Consider the following 22,905-nt stretch of genomic DNA (forward strand, 5'->3'; position numbering starts at 1 on the left):
ACTCTATCTTTCAAATAAATAAATCTTTTTAAAAATTTAAAAGTATAGTCCCTTTATATGGGAACTATTATCTCTATATTACAAATACCTATATGTACCCTTTATAGAGAATGAAATTTTGGTCATTTAAGAAATATACCACCTCATTTAATAATTCTAATTTACACATAGCTCTAACATTTCTCATGGACTCTATTGAAGGACTCAGTAGTAGAATTCAAATCAATACTGCTTCGTAAAATTCTAAGTTTAGTTGGCAAAGCACGTTTCTATTTCTCTGTCACATCTCCATGTAAATTTAGGAAACTCACCTGTCCGCTGGCAACTTGACTAATAATTATGATTTTAAATGTAGAAGTTCATGTTTTGAGATGGATATGCTCTATTGACCTATTTAAGACTGGATATGCTGTCAAGAGTCATTGCAGTTGGTGAAGCCATAGGCAGAGGCTTAGAATGCCAGTTATAAGAGAAATTACTGCACTTAAAGTTTTATACACATAAAATAGTTTTAGGAAGATGACAGAAATGACTTCCAAACAGTTATTTTGCTAGGTATAAAGATGAATTTGTTTTAATCATTTGGGGTCAGTGGGCCTCTATTATTTATAAAAAAAAAATAGCATTGCTATTTTGAGTTACAGGCAAGAAAGTTAGAAGAATAAAGACTATGAAAAATTAATTAAAAGAAATCATTGTGGTAGGTAATCTTCAGTACTGGTCAGATTACAGAAATTATCACTTTTTATTACAATTATACAACTTACCCAACTTTTTGCTTCTATCTTTACTCTCCTGGCAAAATCATTATGTGTTTAAAGGGAGAGAGAACAAAACAGGTAAAGCTGCAGCAAAAAGGTACAAGGATACAGTCCCTTCCTGGAAAGAGGATTTTGTGGCGAACCATTTCTCCCATAATGCATCCCACAGACCATATATCCACTAGAACAGGAAAGAGAGGGAAGTGAAGAAAAGGGAGGAAAGCAAGGTTAACTAAGATCATCGACCTCGGGAAGGAGGAGGAAAAAGAACAGTTTGATTAGAAGGTACAATTTTTGCCTCCCATCAAAAGTTGGCCAAAATTCAACTAAAACAAGTACTGTGCTAGTATGTAAACAGTGCCTAGGAAAACAACTCAAATTACTATTAAAAACAAAACAAAACTGTTTTATGGGTGCCTTGGAGTACCTCCTTAGGGCCACAAAATGGTGACATGGAAAAGCAGTAGATAAGCCAAAAGTATCTGTATGGTAGACAGTGGCTAAAAACTACTGAGGGGTTTCCACTATCATTTGCTGGATGTAGAGAAAATAACTTCTAATCAACCTGTAGAGATAATTGTTTCCATTTTCTATTCTATTCAGTTCCATGGAATAGGACAATAAGAACCCTATTCGGTCCAAAATAAGGTGTGTTCTATGAAATCCAAGAAACTGGGAAATGGTTGAAACCACAATTCACACGAGGAAGAACTGGAATTCCTGGTATTTGGAACTCAGTATTTCCTTCAGAAATTATCCTTAGAAAAAAGTGTCAGTTTTAGTTTCTACATGAAATAGTTCAAGGAAAAAGATATGTGGTACGTAAGCATATGCATAAAGGAGCCATCTGAATGTAAAGTGGAAAAAAAAAGTATGGGAAGTGTTAACACTTGTTAAGTACATACATTTATGTCCCAGTCGTCATGCTTACTAAGCCAACATGGGTCACCTTTGCTTACTAACCTTTTTTGCCCTTCAACCCACTTTTTATTAAGGACAAAGGAGAATCTGGGGCAGAAATATTAGGCTGATTGCTTCATGGGGAAGGCAGGCAGGGTTGGGTGCAGAGGACAGCAGGGCATGCCTGATGTGGGAGCAAGCGGGCTTCTGCATGATAACCCACCTGTCGGTGGGAAGGCAGCACGAGCGTGCAAGGCACACCTTCTCCACGGACCTAGAGAAGCAAAAAACCTAAGGCAACAACTTGCAAGCTTTCCTAGTGAGGGAGCCAAAAGGAGTTTGACTGCCAGCCCTCTGCTTGGCAAATATCTTAAAAGCCAGACTAGGCTAACTCAGACACTGCCCCCCAGTATAGTATAGTTGTATAGTTGCAATTCTTGAGCTTTCTTTCATTAATTTCCCTTTGATTTAAAAAAAAAAAAAAGTAGCTGGTGAAGAATGTGTGCAACAGAGTTCCGTGCTTGGAGGATAAGATTCACCTTTCCCAATCAAAAGGTACCAGAACTCTGACACTGGCCACCAAGGTGAACCTGAACTTCTTAAGAGCTGGCTTTATGCCTTCCTCTGTGCGAATGACCATCTTCTAACCTGAAGACTCACAAAGAAAAGTTTTTTTTTTTTAATTTCTAGTGTCATGGAATTTTCACAAAAGTACTGTGTATGCTTATACATTAAGATATATTAATAATCATCCATATAGCACTTAGTAAAACAGACGGCTAAGAATGAAATAGAATATAAAAATAAGTATTAAAAGTACATTGAGTATATACATACAATTGTAATTTAAAACAATTTTAATGTATAAGTATATTGGATATGTTTTAATATACAGCATTACTTATAAGAGATAGTCTAATCAAAATAGCATATTGTAATGCTTTCTGTCAGGTATTTTATAAATCCTTCATTTTAATCAATAAGATCCAATTGGAATATGTTGAAGATGCTTTCTGTATCTTTTAAACAGCTTATGAATACTAGACTTTCTTTATGAAAGTAACATGGTAAGTTTTAATATTTTTCCTTCCTACAGTCTCTGGAACTCACTAAGGTTTACTAGGCAACTGCCATCTTACTTACTACTTAGAAAAGTGTGAAGTATTCAACTCTCATCCAACATGAATAATTTGGATTATTCTATCTAGTTTTACAATTTATTTAGTGTTTGCTTAGATTCTTATTCCAAGGGTTTGTGATCTTTTCATCTTTCCCTTGGACTAGAGCCATCCTTCTAAGATAGGACATAAAAGCCAAATGGCTCAATGAAATAGTGTTTTTCTGATTTTCACACCCACCATGAGCTGAGCTACAATCTAAATAACAATTTTTCTCACTATCTAAGGTGTGCATGCTGATCTGTATCCACCTGGCTGTTCAGACTCCAGTTGCGATTCTTTCTTGTGATAACATTTTCGTGCTCTTCTAGCAAAGCTTACTTCTCAGTAACATCCTTTACATTTTAAATGAGTGTTTCTTCCTAGGGGTGTTTAAAAAAATACTCTGAACATGAAAGCTGGCAGCCCTGTTTTTTTTTTTTTTTTTTTTAAATTCATAGACTGGAAAAAGAAGCTTGCTCCAAGCTATCTAAAGCATGAATCCATATTTTTCACCAGTTTTGAGGCTAGAGCATCCATACCATTCTCCTTGTAGCCCATTCCCAGGATGACCTCTGGGGCTCTGTAATAACGTGTCACCACATACGGAGTCATCATGAAGCTGGAGCATGCTGTCCTGGCCAGTCCAAAGTCGAGGATTTTCAACGTGCAATCGGATTTGACTACAATGTTACTGGGTTTTAAATCCTGGAAAGAGGAACATAGGAGGAAATGAAAAGCCAGCCTCCTGGGAACATGCGAACTCCATGTATGCAATCAACGTGGTGGCCTCTAGTAGGTTGGATGGGGGGCTTTTGCCTGCAAAGCCCTTTAGGAGCTACAAGATTCCTGCTCAGAGAAGTGTACAATTTGTTTTGGAATCTTAAACATATCCTCAGGAAATTTTCAAACCCAGAAGAGAGCTGTGGTATCCTTTTTTACAATATAGGCTCATCTTGGAAAGATATTTCAGGGGGAAAAAAAGTGTCATTTATTGTCATCTCTAAGGTTCCTCCCCCAGAGCAACATAAGCCTTTCAGTTTATATTTCATTTCTGGGCCTGACAGCGGAGCACACTGGGGCAGCTGTCTTTATGGTGCCAGAGATGAACTATGGAAATGAACTGTCTTATTTCAGCGCACATATGACCTCTGCCCATCAAGGAGCGAGGAAGCATGAGGGCTCTCAGAAGTTGCCTCTCAATGAGCTGCAAGATCACATCAAACAAAACCTCCTGCAGTAAAGCTAGACATTCCTAATGCACCTCCGGGAACCATGCGCTAATGCTATTATCAGGAAAAAAAAATGAGGACGTATCTCAATTTGACCAACTGCTCCTGCATAAAGAAAGTAAACTATAGTTGCTCTCTCTCTTCTCCAAAAGTGTCTTAACTAAATTCTGGAGTAGATGTTCTTACCCTGTGGATAATTCCAGCAGAGTGGAGGTGCTTAATGCCACACAACATCTGATAGAGCAGGTAAGACATTCGCTCATGGTCTAATTCCATCTGAATCACCTGACACAAGTTGGCGTCCATCAGTTCCATGACCAGGTAGCTGGAAGGCAAAATGACGATGTTAGCTCTGGATCACAAGATCTAGGGAGTCCTTCAACGAAGTCTCAATCTGCTCCCACTCTCAGTCAATAAAGTCTGAATCTGTAAGTCTCCTGAACGTCCCAGCTCTGGATTTGAACCAAGAACGTGTAAAAGTTCCAAGAACTGTGTGTGGATTAGCTGTGGTAGCTCTACTACAGTCGTTAATGAAAGGAACATTTGTTGATGCCTGGTTCATGCTCACATATTTTCTACCTTCATCTTGTTCTTACTGTTCCCTGTATTCCCTCAACTTTTTTCTGAGTAGTGTGATTACAAATAAGAAAAAAATGCAGAACAGCACTTCAGCTGAATACAATGCATCTATGTTGAAGGACAATGTGCTGAGAATCACTCCCTCTCTGCTGCTTCTTGAGGTTATATTTTTAGTACAGTTCTTTTGGCAAAAAATGTCATACAAACACAAAAATAGAAACAATAATTTTATCATGTTCCTTTTATGAATAGCTTTCAAAGTGAATTGACTTATTCTAAATAGCTTTCAGAATTAATTAGTAAGAAATAAATTAGGGAGGCCTGGCGCTGTGGCACAGTGGGTTAACGCCCTGGCCTGAAGCGCCGGCATCCCATATGGGCGCCAGTTTGAGTCCTGGCTGCTCCACTTCCAATCCAGCTCTCTGCTGTGGCCTGGGAAAGCAGCAGAAGATGGCCCAAGTCCTTGGGACCCTGCACCCGCATGGGGGACCCAGAGAAGACTCCTGGATCCTGGCTTTGGATCAGAGCAGCTCCAACTGTTGCAGCCATCTGGAGAGAACCATTGGATGGAAGACCTCTCTCTCTCTGCCTCTCCTCTCTCTGTGTAACTCTGACTTTCAAATAAATAAATCTTAAAAAAAGAAAGAAATTAGGGGGGCCAACACTGTGGCATAGCAGGTAAAGCTGTCAACTGCAGTGCCAGCATCCCATTTGGGTGCTGGTTCGAGTCCTAGCTACTCCACTTTAGCTCCAACTCCCTGCTAATGTGCCAGGAAAAGCAGTGGAAGATGGCCCAAGTGCTTGGGCCCCCACCCCCAACCTGGGAGACCCAGAAGCTCCTGACTCCTGGCTTCGGCCTAGTCCAGTCCTGGCTGTTGTGGCCTTTTGGGGAGTGAACCAGCGGATGGAAGAGTGCTCGCTCACTCTCTCTGTCTCTCTGTCTCTCTGTCTCTCTCCCTCTCTTTATGTAATTCTGACTTTCAAATAAAAAATAAATCTTTTAAAAAAAGAAAAGAGTAAATTAACCTTCCCTGATTGAACTAAGAACATGGAACAACAAAGCAGAGAGAGCCGACGGCCAGAGCCACGGAAGCAGCTTTCCAGTACGGAACTCCATCAGCAGACTTCTCTATTGCTTGCATTGGGTCCAGATCTTCCCTCCCTGTGATCACTACAAGGGACTTCACACTTTTTTTCCTTTTTGCCACTTTCTCTTATTTGAGTACTACACACTCCTTTCTTCCATGAGTTTTGTTACTTACACATCTTGGAATTCCTCCAGCGTTTTCTGGGGTGTGAAGACATTTAATAAACTAATAATCTGGAAAAGAAAGTAAAAGAAACAGAGAGAAGACAGAAAGAAAATGAGAGAGAATGAATTATTTTCAAAGTATTTAAACAAATTTTCCTCCAGCTGAGAGCCACTCACTAGAGCTATGGTGGAGACAAAGAAGTTAGAAAAAATGTCTTCACTGTCTCAGAGAACACAAGAGAGCATCCCGGAAAGTCTTTCAGGTCTGCAACCTGCCTTTAGGTTAATAATGCAGTTAAAGATCTCGGAGTCAGAGAAGATAAATAATTGTTATGCCACTTCGGCATGGGTCTCCGTGGTAGAATATAGAGCTGTAAAGTGATTAAGAAAGAGGAAAAGTCGCAGGAGGGCAGAGAAGCAGCAGTGAAACACTCGAGTGTTCCCTAGGCCCTGCTTTTCTTCCATGTGAGCAGAGTGGTGTTTAAATTCAAGGTGCATTTGTATTGGTACTTTATGTCTTCGTTTCTGTCTCACGCTCACATCTGGACTGCTGCTGCCGTGAGAGAAAGTGCATTGTGGATGATATCAGTGATGCACTTAGTAGAAACTATATTTTTGAAAGTTTTCTAAATCCAGATCAAACTTTATGCTTCCTATTTTAATTATTTTATACATGAGGAAGAAAAGAAGTTTAGTTTCTGGCTTAACTAATAAAAGAAAATATTTTACAATTCTACACGGAGTGCATACTTAAAGAACTCAAAAAATTCTTTTAGCTGAACAGTCTGGACTAATGTGCCAGTAGAAATTGAATATAAAATATATATAGAAATAACAATCTTCCATTTATAATGTAGATGCAACTATTTCACAAAAACTGGACAGCATCAAGATTTAACCAGCTTCAAAGCATGAATCAGTGAATCTCAGTAAACTTTGTGAGTGGTCCATAAATATACAGAGTAATCACAAAACAAAATTATTTTAAACAACCTCAGAAATGCAGTCAGTTCTATGGACTGTTTTATGCCTCTGGTGGTTTTGATTTGTGGAAAAGATAAAAGAAAAAAAAAAACAGTACCATCCAGTATTTTCTAGTATACACATATGTGTGTGTCAATGGTTGAAATGCATAAAAACAAACAATAAACCCACAACACCGAGGTCAACTCTTCTAAAGCAATCTTTCAGTATAGAATATATATGTGGAGATAAACCATTTCAAAATGTCTTTCAACCCATAATTAAAAGATTCGTTATTCTGTATACTTAGCTGTAGTAAGGGCTGGAAAATGTCTAGTTAATACATCTTTCAGTGGAATATTTACAGTGGTTGTTTCTCAAGTACTTTATCAGTGTTTCAAAGTCATTTATTTAATTTTGGTGTTTTTCCAAACAGAAACATTGCAGACTGTTTAGGTGACACACACATTCATAAACACCCTTTAAAGATGGAAAAATGCTAACTCACATCACCTGATGCAAAAATAACCTAGATGATCTAAATTAATCTAGAAAATAATACCACAATTTTAAATAAATTGTGATTTATCATTTTAATAGGTACTTTTCGAAGATTATACCTTACTAGGTCTTCTTGTTTTCCCTTTTCACATGCCCTTGTTTTATCACATTTATCTTCTCTGATTTCCCTCTCAGAATCTAGCCTCTTCTAAGTCCTACTGATAACCACTTAAAACACGTGTCTTTACAAAGAGCTCATGACACTTATCCTTACTTAGGTCAATGGTTTCCAAGCAAGCATCTGACACAGTTGCTTTATCCTAGTATCTTGGGATGCACGTATGTGAATCAATTTTTTCCTTGGCCCTACATACATACCAGTCACCTCCGAGAATTAAGTATTTAATTTAAAACAAAATTTCTTTGCTACTATTAAAGATTTAATGGGATTATTTCACTGTTTTCCTCTACTTTCCTCAGCATTAGAGTTCTATATTCTGACTGCCTTTTACTTACTGCTAAAAGTACTAACATAGAATTTACAGTTGATTGTAACTGATTTTCCTCTCTGTTCACAAATTCAGAAATCTATTTTTGTAGACTTATATGCATACCTGCCTGCACACATGCATACATAAAAGGAAGGTAGCAAGATGGAGACTATTTACAAATTATCATGGCTATTTGGAACCACTTTATTGGTCTCATACATGTTAAGTCCCCTATATTTCAGTCAAGAATAGAGAGTATGACTGTTTTAAACTAGCCAAGATAGTGGACATCTCTCCACAGTGCATTATGGGGTACAGAATAAGGATTAGAGAAATTATAAATATACATCTGAAAAACTTTTCAAACATTTACTCCATTGCTTGTATCTATCTATTTTCCATTGCTCATGGTATATTTCAACATCTTTGCTACCATTAAAAAAAATAAATAAAATCTGCCTTGGCTATGTGGCTAAACTTGCTCCTGCCTTTACTGAACATAGTAACATAACGAATTCCTTCAGTATAATGAGTCTCCTGGGCAACCATCCTTTCTATAATTCCTGTATTTCTGTTTCGAAACCTCATGCCCCTTGTATTGCCATATTAAAGAGAACACACTAAATAAAACTTCCCTTTCTCAGTGAGGCCTTCCCTGCTCAATCTAGTCAAAGGTGACTCCATAGTGACCATAATTTTTAATCTTCCTTCTTCCCTATTTTTTATTTAGTAGCACTTGTCCCCCTGAGGGACCATACACATGGACCTGTGTATCTCATGGAGGGCCTTTCTCTCACCATTTGAACATCGGCTCCAATGCAGGTAGGATTTGTCTCTGTCGGCATCTAGGTCTGTCCCTGTTAAATTTCATTCATTCAACAAATACTTGGTGAATGGCTGAATTAAAAATAACTCAATAGAAACAGAACAGATCACTTGATTGAAAACGTAACAGAGGTCTGTATCCACATGTTTGTATGAAATATTTATCAACTAAACATCCATACAGTAGCTCCTTCTCAGTGCCACACACAGATTGTTAACCTTATTACAAGATCCCTTGTGTATAAAATTGCACTGATAATTTCATACGTTCTGCGACTTCATCTGTAAGAACTTTACAGGGAGTTATGTTAGCTGTTACTGCAGGTTGTTTGTAATTTATTTTTACTATATGTAATAAGATATGTTTAATACCTTTATTATATTTACTTATTAGTAGTAATCACTATTAACATAACAAGTTGTCTCCCATTTCTCCTTACTGAGAAGAACTGGAACATATAAAGACTTCTAGAGGCTTTTGCCTATGTTTGAAGAAGCCTATGCCCTGACATCAAGAAAGCCTTTAACAGGCTCCCCTGCTGAATCCCAACTAGAAAATGCTCCAAGTGACCCTGTTCTTCAGCCCTTTACAAATACACACTGTGTGTTTACCCAACCGTACAAAGAAACAAGATACCCAGGCAGTGTGCACACTGAACAGTTGGAGGCCACTGCTAGATTACACCTGGAACACAAAAGCAATAACATCATAAATAAAATTCTTCACCTGTTGGGAAATTTAAATTATAGGGAAATGCAGTATATTGTTCCACTGGATTTTTAAAATTGTATGTGCTTGTTTGTTTGTTTGGGGGTTTTGCTTATTTGCAAAGCATGAAGCTCTATTATTAATCTGGAGCAAGAAAACCAAATAAGGTTAATTTTCTAAGAGGGAAATAGCTATCAAATTCATCTCCTCCATGCCATATGGTTTTTAGATAATTTTTAAGCAAAAGCTACCATGAGGACAGCGAAATGAAATGCAACATATGGACAGGATAAACAATCTAAAGAGGTAGAAATTGTTAAGGGAAGAAAGTCCTTCCCACTCAAGTTGGCACCCTTGTTTTCTTCCCCCAACCTCACAAGCTCCCACTGCCCGAGCTTTAAAAATAACCTGGAAACTCACGTTTTTATGGTTCACACACTTCATGAGGACCAGCTCCCGGTAAGCTCTCTTGGCATGCGTTTGGTTCTGAAAGGGTCTGCTGAGCTTCTTAATGGCCACATTTCTGTCAAGGACAGCATCATAGGCAGCACTGCAGAGATTCAAGAGCAATCCAGGATTAAGAACAAGGGATACTTTTTAGCTCCTGCCTACCTTTGTGCAGGGGTCAAGAAAATACAATCTTGAATCCTGCTCAGATATCATCTCTTCGAGCCATTTGCCAATCAGGTTGTAAGTCAAGAAGTGACTGATACAAAAAAAAATTCTTCTTAACTTGAGAAAGAAAGAGGAAAAGTGGTGGTGGTGTTGGGGGGTGTACCTTGCCAAGAACACGGCATAAAATTGCTTCAGAGAATGAAGGGATAAAGAAGAAAGTAAGTTTTACACATTTTCCGCAAACCATGGGACAACCAAGTCAGTCTCTGGACTGGAATTTTTCATCTATTAATATATGATATTTAAGTTTTCTCTCTAACTATAAGACTCCATTATTCTTTGGCTTTTTTAATGGACATCATTCTTTCCCAGTAGCTTTGAGCCGGTTATTAAGGTGTGACATTAGCTATTATGGAAGCATAGCTTAGTTGATGATCAACATGCACTCAAAATAAGGAATGTGATACAAGGAGATTTTAGAAACATAGATGGGTACATTTAAATACAAATATAGAAATAAATGCTACTAACATATGAAACTTTCAAACTGTCTGAAAAAAATAACTTATCACACTTTGAAAAGTCCATCTAAATATATGATACTGTTTCTTTCATACTCAGAATATGTGAGTCTAGAAATCTAAAGAGAAAGTGAAAGAGAATCTTCCTGCTATAGTACCTAATGATTTACTCACAAAATATTTGTTTCCTATCCCTGCAACTTTGAATTCTTCTGATATTGTCTTAGTTCCCAGGCAGAAACACAAAAACCAAGATCCCGTACAACTCATCTACTAAATTGGAAGTGACATTGACCACTTAGGGCTCAGACCACCGAACTGAAATCCCCCCCCAAAAAAGAGGGTGTGGGCGTGTTATGTACTGTAAGAGGTTGATACACTCACACAATAAGCTTAGACAAAGTCTTAGAGTTGATTTGATCCATGTCTTCATTTAATACTAATTCCTCTCTTAAGTATCTTCACCAAAAATGTTCTCAGTCTGTGTTTGCAGTACCTCTAAACACGTGGAGCCTAGTAATATCGAGTCAGCTCGTCCTGCTGCTGGCCAGCTTTGAGGGTAGAAATGCCGTCATTCTGATAGGCAGAGCTATCTTTGTGGTTTCCACTGACTGCTATCATCCTTGCCTTCCAGGGAAACTCAAAATGTCCCCTTCCCATTGTGCTACAATCATAAAGTCTGGAATCCACCAAAGTCCTCATCACAATGCCTGGCCTTGAGTAAGCACTTGGTAACTCTCACTTTTTATTATTTTTTCCTCTAAGACTTTTCTTCCTTAAGGTAAACATCACCTGTGTCCTACAGGTGTCCTATTTGTCAGAATGTGGCTTCAAGTCTCAACACCATCTGGTCAGCTTCCTCTGCATATTCTCCAGTTTGTCAATATTCTCTGAAAACGTGGAGCCTTACCGAAATCAGCATTGCTGCCCCTAGAATGGACTGCCACCGAAGATTATGGTGTGGCTATCATGTCCATTCACTCCTTCATTCAACAGTCCTGCTCTTAGTTGAAACAGGTGGTCTGCCCTGGCTTCTTTGATAGCGACATCACACACTATTGACCCACAGCGAGCCATTGTGTCTTAAAGTCATCTTTATGTCACCTTTTTAAAAACTTGTACCTCTGCTACAACACATGTGTCAGCACTGATAGTTTATGTGTTTGTTCTTTTTAACCTCCCAGTCCCAGCACCGCTGAAAGGAAAGAGCAAATTGAATTTGTATCTTACATAATGCACAAGGACATAGTAAATTTGGAAATACAAAAATTAAACTTCCTTTCTGATGCTAAGTAATTGTAGCAGCAGAAAACTGATGAGTCACCTGAAAGAAAAAGGCTGACTCTTCAGCCAAAACCCACTGAGGTCATTAAAATATCTAAGGGAAGAACAGTTAGCACTCATGAAGGCAGACAAAGGAATCAGAGAGACAAATTCTGGCACTGCCAGGCCAAATGAGAAAGTGCCCTCCCAGGGAGGCCCAGGGATCCAGCCAGTCAGGCCCGCGGATGCCTCCTTCTTGCTACTGTCAGAGGCTGCAGCTGAAGAGGATCCTGGTGGCCACGGGCTGCGTCCCTCCTGTGCAATCGCAATTCTGTTCAGCAGGTGCTCCCTGAGAATGCTTCATGCAACAACACTGCCCATATTTGGCCAGCTTGACGCTTCCATTTCCCATAATTTAATAAACCAGCATCTGGTTTGTCTATGATGATGATAATGAGATTCGTCAATACGAATTCAAGTCCTTGAGATAATGGCCAGATCCTGCAAGACAGTGAGCTGTCCCCTTGCCACATGGGGGATAACAGACCATGCCACCCTCCGGGCGGGCAAACCACTGAGCAGTTTGGTTTAAAAACGTGGTGGTAGCCTCCCTCTCTTCTTCCTATGTCCTCTGCAATCTTAGGCATGAATCTCCACTCTGCTGCTTATTAGATGTGGAGCTGCGAGCAAATCATTGCCATTTTCTGGCATCAGTTTTCTTACACTTAAAGTGGTGATAACAACAACCTGACAAGACTGCTGTAAGGAGTAATGCAGTTGGCAGGACACCACAGTGCCTCACCTAGAGGGAGCACTCAGTAAGGGATGGGGAGTGCTCTTTTTAAAACAGATGTCACTCTCAGAGTTATTATGTGATGCAAGGCAAGATAAAGAATAAATTCCTACAGCGTAGGCAACAATGGGACAGGTGCATACCAGTCAGTAATTTCCAGTCACTCTACTAATTAGAAGTTGATTCAGTTGTACCACCATCTTAAACACACTGCTCAAATCTGTCCCACTATAACACAAAAGACTGCAGGAAAATATTTGTTAGAATCAGGATACATTTGGACCACCCAGCTGACTTCCCACTTTAATAAGCTATAATTAAAGCTTTACTCCAAGTGTTTGCCATGTACTTTCTTAATGGCTCACAGGGTTTCTTTTCTAACCAATATAAGAACCAATGTCGAGTAGGTTTGTTTTGTATCTTCTTTCTTTTCCTCTAAAGAAATAAGAACTTTACCTATCCAGTTGTGTGGCATGCCACGTGTTGGCTCACTGAACTCCACTTGCGCCCCCCTGCCCCCGCCTTCATTCTTCCTGTATTAAATACAAACATTGCCAGCTCTGCAGCTCACTAGGCTAATCTTCTGCCTGTGGTGCCAGCACTCTGCGGGTTCTAGTCCCGGTTGCTCCTTTTCCAGTCCAGCTCTCTGCTGTGGCCCGGGAAGGCAGTGGAGGATGGCCCAAGTGCTTGGGTGCTGTACCCGCATGGGAGACCAGGAGGAAGCACCTGGCTCCTGCCTTCGGATCGGCGCAGCGCGCCGGCCGTAGCAGCCATTTGGGGGGTGAACCAATGGAAGGAAGACCTTTCTCTCTCTCTCTCTCTCTCTCTCTCTCTCTCTCACTGTCTAACTCTGCCTGTCAAAAAAAAATACAAACCTCAGAGTTAAATGCACAATTCCCACATGTCTTGGCAGCCAGTGCCCTGGAGGGTTGCACACAACCCTCAGAGAGATCTGTGAGACAGAGGCCAGGGTGGTCCTTCTCTGACATTTCTTGGTTGGTGTGCTTGGTCTTAAGGAGATGTGAGGCTTTTCTCCTAACTCCAGATTCCTGGGTGAGAAAAGGAGCTGATGCAGAGGCAGCAGTGAACTCCAGGCCCCAGGCCCTGCACGAAGGAGCGGTGACAGCAGCACAACAGGCACAGTCCCAGCTCTAGGATTCCCTAATCTAGGACATCATCACGTGTTCTGGAAAACTGGTGGTTGTGGGGTACTCTCAGAGGGGAAGCTCCTTCGCGATGCAGCTCCCCAGGGTCCAGGCATCACTCTGGGGGTCCCAGACTAGAAGCTACTTCTCCAGGCCTCCCAGCACTCTTGAAGGCACATGGTTTACCACATTACGTCTCTGCTTGCTTAAAACATTTCTGTCTGCTTCCATGAACCCTTACTGACACTGCCATCCTCCGTATTTTCTGCAATTACTCAATGAGTACTGGCAGCAATTTAGCAAATACTTCTACAAATTGATATCACTGAGGCTGTACAGTGACACATTGATGTCTGAAAGTTTTCTGTTACTCTTGAATCATCTTTTCTTTTAGAGTCTTGGTCCATGGAATTTGATCTTTTTCCATTCAACAGTTCTTTCATCTTCATGCAGGTAAACATGGAAACAGTCTTTATGAAAATTTTCCAATAACTTTTTAAAATTTCTTCATTGGAATATTTTAAAAATTTTATTTATTCATTCACTCATTTCATGTATTATTAGAAAGGTAGAGTAACAGAGAGATGGAGGGAGACAGAGGGGGAAGAGGGGGGAGAGAGGGAGGGAGGGATAGAGAGAGAAAGAGAGAGAGAAAGAAATACAGATATCTTCACTCACTGGTTCCCTCTCCAAATGCCCACAAGAGTTGGGGCTGGGTAAGGCCAAAGACAGGAACCTATAACTGTATTCTGGGTTTACCATGTGGAAGGCCCAAGTCCTTGAGCCACCACCAGCTTCCTCCCAGGCACTGAAAGTGAGCAGTTGGGACTTAAACCAGCACCCATGGCTTAACCCACAACTGCCTGCTGCTCCTGAAACTCTTTGAAGTACAACACTAACAAATAACAAACACACCTCTACTTCTACCAGATCTATTTCTGAAAGAAGGATCTAGTTTTCTGCTGTTTTGCTCCTATCATTTAATCCAAGTTTATAATATCACCGAGATATGCTTACATCTCTACATATTTACACACACACACACTACCCTGCAGGCAGGTCTTCTTTCGACATATTGGACAGTTTTTTTTTTTTTAATTTTTCCCTGACAATTGCAGGCAATCTCTTGCACAAATGTTCATTCTGAGTCTTAATAATTTATTTGATAATATTTCTTGTTCCCCACTCCTTTCTCATGTCAAATGTTCTTTATCATACCTACATGTTGGGGGGCAAAACATCCCTATGCATCATGAGTAGAACATCATTCTTCAATAGTGACAACAACGAAAACGTCGCTGACACATCTTTAACATCTTAAGCAACAGCCCAGCAAGCCGTAAGCACTGTTGTCTTCTGCAAACTCCTTCTCAGCATGTTGGGGTGGAGATGAAAGCCGGTACAGACAAACTCCCCTAGTGCATCGGAGTGCAGAGCCACTAAGAGTGCCCAGCAGCAGTAAAGTACTTCTTATCCCACACGTGAGTAGCACCGTTGGCAGATAGCCACTCAGTTCTTAGCCCTTTTGTGTTTGACCTCAGCTGCACCCTCTTTGTGGGCCACCTTAATTCAATGATGCAGAATGTAGGATTATAAAAGCTTGACCAGGGTGGGCCTTTGGATTAGCTGTTTAAGATGCACCTTGGGACACCTGCAAACCATATCAGAGTGCCTGTACTCGGCAGCATCAAGGAAACTCTTTTTACCTATGTAATCAACCAGTCTAAATGATTAAGCCTAGTTTTATAAATTTCAATCAAAATCACTTTGCACTTGATGGACAACAAGGTTGAAGTGATATCAGTGAATAGGGTTGGGAAACCAAGCCCTGAAAGACAGTATCAATTGGAACAACCCCTCCAAACAATAGCATTAAACTGGTACTTGACAGCCCTTAAGCAATTAGAGACAGGCAAGACTACACAGAGATTATCCACCTTGATGAAAAGTGTGGCGACAGCTAAATAAGTTCATCACCATGGAAAGTAGAATGAGCTGAAAGAGGTCTGCTCTAGGAACAAAGCAATCACATTCTTGGAAATTAGAAAATGATACTGGAGAACAAACAGGATTCCTGTAAAGGAACATTGCTTCTCAGTGAAACAGTGGGTCCTCCCATGCATCAGGCTGCCTCCCTGGATCTTCATCTGTCAATGGCACAAATAATCTAACACTCTCATGCGCATGCTCCCTTACTAGTCATTCAGTGGATCATTCATGCTTTAAATTAGGAAATCCACAAAGCATAAGTAGGGGCATAAATGTATAGTTACTGGCTTTTTTAAACTTTGCAATAAAGCTCTTGAAGCTGCACATTTACTTAAAATATTATAAACTGAACTTCTCTCTCATGTTTTCTTAATCACAACCAAATTACAGGCAGAAAAAAATTCTCCTCCAGGAATATCACTATCTGTTGCTCAGTTAGTAATTATTCTGAGACTGTGCCCCAAGACAGGGGTTCCGCACACAGGCTTTTTAGGCTTCTGTAACAAAATCTCTTAACTAGGTAGCTGATAAACAACAGAAATTTATTCCACACAATCTGCAGGCCAGGATGTACAAGACCAGGGCACAGGCAGATCTGGTGTCTGCAGAGGGTTCATTCTTCCGAGATGACAACTTTTTACTATGCCTTCATGTAGTGGAAGGAACTCTGTGGGGCTCTGGGGCTCTTTCATGAGCCACTGATTCCATACACGAAGGTTCTGCCCTCGTGATCTAATCACCAACAAAGGCCTCATCTTCTGTTATGTTGGGGGTTCATTTCTTTTTCTTTTTCTTTTCTTTTCTTTTTTTTTTTTTTTTTTTTTTTTTTTTGACAGGCAGAGTTAGACAGTGAGACAGAGAGACAGAGAGAAAGGTCTTCCTTTTCTGTTGGTTCACCCGCTAAGTGGCCACTACGGCCGGCGCACTGCACCGATCCGAAGCCAGGAGCCAGGTGCCTCCTCCTGGTCTCCCATCCCGGTGCAGGACCCAAGGACCTGGGCCATCCTCCACTGCCTTCCTGGGCCACAGCAGAGAGCTGGACTGGAAGAGGAGCAACCCGGACAGAATCCAGCACCCCAACTGTGACTAGAACCTGGGTGTTGGCGCCACAGGCAGAGGATTAGCCAAGTGAGCCGTGGTGCTGGCCAGCCGGGGGTTCATTTCTACATATGAATATGGGGGCACCAACATTCAAACCATAACACTACATAGAGATACATTTACAGATTACTTTTGAATCATAACTTTTCATTCAGATCAAGTAATGATTCTTCTAAATCAATTTTGTTCATGTTCAATTCCAAGACCTTTTTGGAAATATACAAAAAGTTAATAGTTTTTATGTGTTGCCTGTCTTAGTAAAAATTTATTTTGTAATTATTTAAATTCTCTTGCCTTACATAATTTTGTCATATCCTTCAAATATAAAATAAATAGACTTCAATACTAGTTTGGTTTTTAATTCAATTCAGTGACTTAAAACCGCAGTTTATAGTTCATTCTATGAAAGGTGGAACTTCAATGTCAGTGTGAAGACTATTGTAATTTTTTTAAAAATTCATATCAAAGACACATTACTTATTTTTATTGATAACACAAATAGAATTTTGAGAGCATGATAAAAACAATAATTCTGTTACCAAATTAAGAGATCTATGGAGTGTAAATGAACTTCAAATCAATTGTGGTACAAATATAACTCTAACTGTGTCCAAACAAGTTGTAAAATTCTACAAATCAAAGTAGAAGTTATGAGTGCCAAAATATATAAGCATCTTTATACACACACAGAGAAAATAACTTTATCACAAAATTTTGGAGACAATGGTGATTTTGAACCAAATAATAAAAATATTTCAGCATGGCAATTGAAATATTCTTGGCAATTCTCAAAATTCTGATTGAGAAACAATTTCTTATAAACAAATATTCTAAATTTTGTTTGTATTGTTCTGTAAAACTGTTTGGAAATGTTTATAGTATTTCAGTTCTTGACACTTTTAGGGAATGGCTATTATTATAAAGGAAACTTGGGATTAGAAGCATATTACAATGTGCTGGAAAGAACCAAAGCAAGAGAGGACCAGAGCAAATCAAATCCAACCAAAGGTTCTCAAGAAGAGGAGAATATTTAATTTTTAAAAAATATGCATGCTTTAGAGTATCTTAATTTGTGCGAATAATCCTTCGACAGAGTTCTTAATTTTAGGGTATGTTTATATACTCTATAGGAGTTGATGGAGTTTCTAATTTCAGAATACTTATATTCTATACAAGATTCAAGTATGATTATGAAGGCCTAGAATTTTCAGCATCTAAATTTGGCAAACCATTCAAAAAAATCATAAGTATAGGCATTTTTGACAAATTCTTTCTTACAAAATTATTTCTTTTATAAAGAAACTGTAAATGAATGGGAACAAATCAGTGGCTATGAAAAACTTGGGCTGAAATGCTTTTATAAAACAATATAAAAATACATTCAGATTGGGAATATTTTCAATTCAGCAGGAATATTTTTTACTGGATACTAAGTCCTTTGGAGAATATTTTTCAAGTGAAAATATTCTTATCTACATTTGGAATATCAATATTTTAAATTTAGTGTCCATAACATGTAATTCTGATGATTAACAGAAATTTCCTAAAGAGTTAAAAATAATAAAATCACATTATGAAAATCGGTTTTTCAGAAAAATTACCAGTGAAAGTGTATTACAGGCAGATAAGGCAAAGCAGGTCAGTGAATTAAAGTATATGAGGATATATCAGGAATAATTATTTTCTCATTTTAAATAATTAAACTATTATTTATAATGCATACTTTATTGTAATAATAAATAATATTTCAGTAATTATTTAATAATTTTTCCCATTAAGTAATGAATACAAATAAGTTTTAAATTTTTATTTGTAATTTCATGCTTAGGAGTGTTTATTTAAAACAAATTTCAATGGCACTATTTTTCATCTACCAGTATCATACTCATCTCCAAGGATTTCAAGTTTGGGACACAAAGATAAGCTTATCTTTCAATTGCATTTTCCATGAACTTTTTGAAGTACCCTCGCAAACTTTAGAGTGCCTTTTCGCTGAGAACTTTTCCCAGTTTAGAGACACACGATGTGGGCCCTGCTGCTCATGTCCTTTGCGCTTCTGGTTGAAGAGACTTGGCGTATCATTTCCACAGGATAGGAAAGGCAGAACCTAGGAACCATTCTCCCAGGGTTCCCACTACAGTCCCACCTTTGGCCATTTCCTGGCAATAAAATTCAAACTATGATTTATATTTAATTGTTTAACAAGCTTCTTCTTGTAAATCCACACGGCAACTCAATTGAGCGTCAGTACGTAGACAATGTCAGAACTATCCACGTACAGGAGGAGTTTATGGACTGTGTGAACTTTGTGCGATTAACTCAGCAGAGGAGCAGCGACTTCTAGGAAGAATGTGCCACGTCTAAAATTAATGACCTAAAGACAATAAGATATTCCTTTGGCTACAGTTTGATACTGTTACCTAGACCTATAAAATTAATAAGATCCATTAAGTGAGCCACAGGAATCACAAGTAGTTCCTGCATTCGGGACATAAAATTACGATGGGAACAAACTTCACGGCCCAGCCCATGGGCCTACTTTCTCTTCCTCTACGCCCGCCCCAGCACAGTGTTGCTGGCTTTACGATTCCCTCCCACTGTCTGACAACTACTGCAGCACTGCCAGCTATAAATGGCTCTCAACATCTCTGCCTCTGAAAAATGTCTATTAGCTACTGTTTCCGTCCCCGGGATTCTTTCCTTAGTTTCTGCTCTGCTTCTACTCTATTATTTATCATTTCTGTATTCACAGCCCCTCTTCAAATACTATTTAGGAAGATATTTATAAAATTCAACCTTTGCAACAGCTCACTTGTGCCATAATTATGATATACATATCATTTGCTATGTTTTAATTGTATTTTTTTCTATTCTCAAAGCTATGCTCCTTAATGGCTGAAATCCTGAAGAATTAATCTGCGTATACTTATAAGTTTGTTGCATGAAACTATATTTGCTACTACAAAGGATTAATTTCAGTGCTTTAAGTATGTTAATGGGGTGGGCTTTGTGGTGCAGCAGGTTAAGCCCTGCCTGCAATGCCAGCATCCCATATGAACGCTGGCTCAAGTCCCGGCTGCTCCAGCTGACCCAGCTCCTTGCTAATGCACTTGGGAAAGCAGCTGAAGTTGCTCCAAGCATTTGGGCCCCTGCAACTCATAAGGGAGATCTGGAAGTGTGGGGAGCAATCCGGACTGGACTAAGTTACTGGAATTAAGACTTATTCTGTGCATCTGCTCTCCCACAATATGGCGCTGGGAGAGAAGTAAACAGCTTCCGCACAGCTGCCTCCAGTTCAACCAATAAACTGTAGGACTTGCTACTGATTGGAGGAGAGCAGCGTACTCGGCGTGTGGGCAGCCAAGTTGGGATTGGCGGAGGAGGACTATAAAGGAGGAGAGAGACGGCATGCATGGGGAACATCTAAGGGGAACATCTAGCTGAAGGAACACCTGTGCAGCCCCCGAGAAGAGCCGGCCGGCGGTGTGCCGCTCCCCTGCGGAAGTGGGGAATGTGGCCAGGGGGAACTGCCCTTCCACGGAGGTGGAAGGGATAGTAGCCAACCCGGGAAGAACCAGCAGCAAACCCGGGGAGGGCCGAGCAGACGAAAGAACAGCGCAGGGTCCTGTGTCGTTCCTCCACGAAGACGGGGAGCGACATAATGGTGCCGTGACTCGGATATGAAGCCTAGGCAGGGTTTAGTGTCGTTCCTCCACGAAGAGGGGGAGCGACATAATGGTGCCGTGATTCGGATATGAAGCCTAGGCAGGGCTTAGTGTCGTTCCTCCACGAAGAGGGGGAGCGACATAATGGTGCCGTGACTCGGATAGGAAACCTAGGATGGATAGGAAACTTAGGAGGGAAGAAACGGGAAGAAGCAGGAAAATACCGGAGAGAGAGACTAGCGAAGAGCCTAGGGGAAAGCCGGACGAGAAAGGTGCCAGAAGAAGCTATTGAAAGCCTAGGCATAGACTTGGATATGGACTGTGGGAAAGAAGTTAGGATTTGAAAGCGAAAGTGAAAGCTTTCATAGACTCGGATGCGGACTATGGCGGGGAAGCTAGGAGATTGAAAGCGAAAGTGAAACCTGGAGGAGGCTTGGACTCGGATATGGACTGTGGGAAAGAAGTTAGGATTTAAAGTGAAAGCAAGAAGAAACTTAGACTTAGATACGGACTGCAGGTTTAAAGTGAAAGTGAAACCTATAAGAAACTTAGACTTGGATACGGACTGTGGGGAGAGGCCAGGAGAAATGAGGGAGGAATATTGTTGGAAGAAAACTTAGGGAAACACACCGGGTAGAGAAAAATGTTAGGGAGGATGAAGCCGCGAGTGCAGGCCAAGGCAGAGACATAAGCCACCTTGGAATTCTTCAAGTCACCCCGGGGAGCAAGAGGCGAAGATCCGGAACCAGAGGCAGAGACGTGGGCCGCCAGGTTGAAATTCGCCAGGTTAGTCCGGGGAACTTGGACTGAATGCCGGTGGTGGCGGAAACATTCGCGGAAGCCGCCGCGTGCAGAGAGAGCACGGGGCGTGAATAAATAGGGAACGCGGGGCTGGCGCGAGGCCGTGGTGCGGGCGCGAAGTGCGTGGAGACCGCGGAGCGTGCGCGCAGAGCCGGGAACCCGCCGGCGGGGCGGGCGCCGGCGGGGCGAGGCGCCGGGAAGCCGCGCAGAGCCGTGAAGCAGCTGCGGGGCGAGGTGCCGAGAAGCAGCCTCGGGGCGAGCGCCGCCGGGAAGCCGCAGGGATAAGAGAAACAGAAGTTTAGAAGTAAAATGAGAGAAATAGGAATGCTGGAAGATAGAAGTAAAATGGGAGAAATAGGAATGCCCGGAGATAGAGAAATAGAGAAATAGAAAGGCCTCCCCTCAACATGGCAATGAGAAAGCTTGGATTCGGTCTGCCCATTAGTGAGGCGATGAGCACCTGCGGCGGCTAGCAGCTTATGCGCCGCAGGTCACCGAAAACAGGCACGTTATCAACACCAATAAGTCACCCTATAACATGGCAATGAGAGAGCTTGGATTCGGTCTGCCTGATTAAGGCGGTAAGCGCCAGCAAGCAGCTCGACCAGAGTTTGAGCTGCAGGACACCGAAGATGGGCACGAACCAACACTAATAAGTCTCCCCCACAATACGGCGATGAGAGGACCCGGATTCGGTTTGCCTGATTGATAGGACTTGTAAGAGCCTGTGGCAACTCTAGCAAGTAGAGCAGAGTGTGTGCCGCGGGACACCGAAGACAGGCGCGTATCAACGCTAAAAAATAAAAAGAAAGGGGGATCTGTGGGGAGCAATCCGGACTGGACTAAGTTACTGGAATTAAGACTTATTCTGTGCATCTGCTCTCCCACAATATGGCGCTGGGAGAGAAGTAAACAGCTTCCGCACAGCTGCCTCCAGTTCAACCAATAAACTGTAGGACTTGCTACTGATTGGAGGAGAGCAGCGTACTCGGCGTGTGGGCAGCCAAGTTGGGATTGGCGGAGGAGGACTATAAAGGAGGAGAGAGACGGCATGCATGGGGAACATCTAAGGGGAACATCTAGCTGAAGGAACACCTGTGCAGCCCCCGAGAAGAGCCGGCCGGCGGTGTGCCGCTCCCCTGCGGAAGTGGGGAATGTGGCCAGGGGGAACTGCCCTTCCACGGAGGTGGAAGGGATAGTAGCCAACCCGGGAAGAACCAGCAGCAAACCCGGGGAGGGCCGAGCAGACGAAAGAACAGCGCAGGGTCCTGTGTCGTTCCTCCACGAAGACGGGGAGCGACATGGAAGAAGTTCCTGGCTCCTGATTTCAACCTGTCCCAGCCCCTTCTCTTGAAGCCATTTGGGGAGTGAACCAGCAGGTGCAGAATTTCTCTCTCTCTCTCCCTCTGTCTCTCCCTCTCTCTCTGTAACTCTGCCTTCCAAATAAATAAATAAATCTTTAACACAAAATAAATATGTTAGAAAAAGAGCTTTGTATGAGCTAAAGGACACAAACTTAAATAATCTAAACAGCTTACATTAATATCGTGTTACTCCGTATGTCAAAGGTCTGGCCTCACATATGTCAAAGGTCAACCTCACATATACAACTGCCTACTGACCATCTCTGATTTTGACTTTA

At 41.1% G+C, this 22,905-nt stretch overlaps 1 protein-coding gene across 6 annotated transcripts in view; it reads right to left on the minus strand.

Moving 5' to 3' along the window:
- The window catches only part of MAPK10 (mitogen-activated protein kinase 10), a 323,847-nt gene that overhangs the window by 72,468 nt on the left and 228,474 nt on the right, over window positions 1-22,905 (minus strand). For 4 of the 6 annotated variants that reach the window (XM_017347438.4, XM_051819606.3, XM_051819604.3 and 1 more), the window contains 5 exons: window positions 9,791-9,920; window positions 5,892-5,950; window positions 4,237-4,375; window positions 3,361-3,526; window positions 871-942 (listed from right to left, as the gene is read on the minus strand). In XM_017347438.4, the coding sequence (XP_017202927.3) occupies window positions 871-942; window positions 3,361-3,526; window positions 4,237-4,375; window positions 5,892-5,950; window positions 9,791-9,920 (566 nt within the window). The remainder of the gene's footprint in view (window positions 1-870; window positions 943-3,360; window positions 3,527-4,236; window positions 4,376-5,891; window positions 5,951-9,790; window positions 9,921-22,905) is intronic. The other 2 variants (XM_051819603.3, XM_051819602.3) reach the window with 1 other exon arrangement.

The sequence above is a fragment of the Oryctolagus cuniculus genome, chromosome 8 (assembly GCF_051225735.1).
Source record: "Oryctolagus cuniculus isolate XC-2025 breed Fujian yellow rabbit chromosome 8, ASM5122573v1, whole genome shotgun sequence".
NCBI classification, from domain to species: domain Eukaryota; kingdom Metazoa; phylum Chordata; class Mammalia; order Lagomorpha; family Leporidae; genus Oryctolagus; species Oryctolagus cuniculus.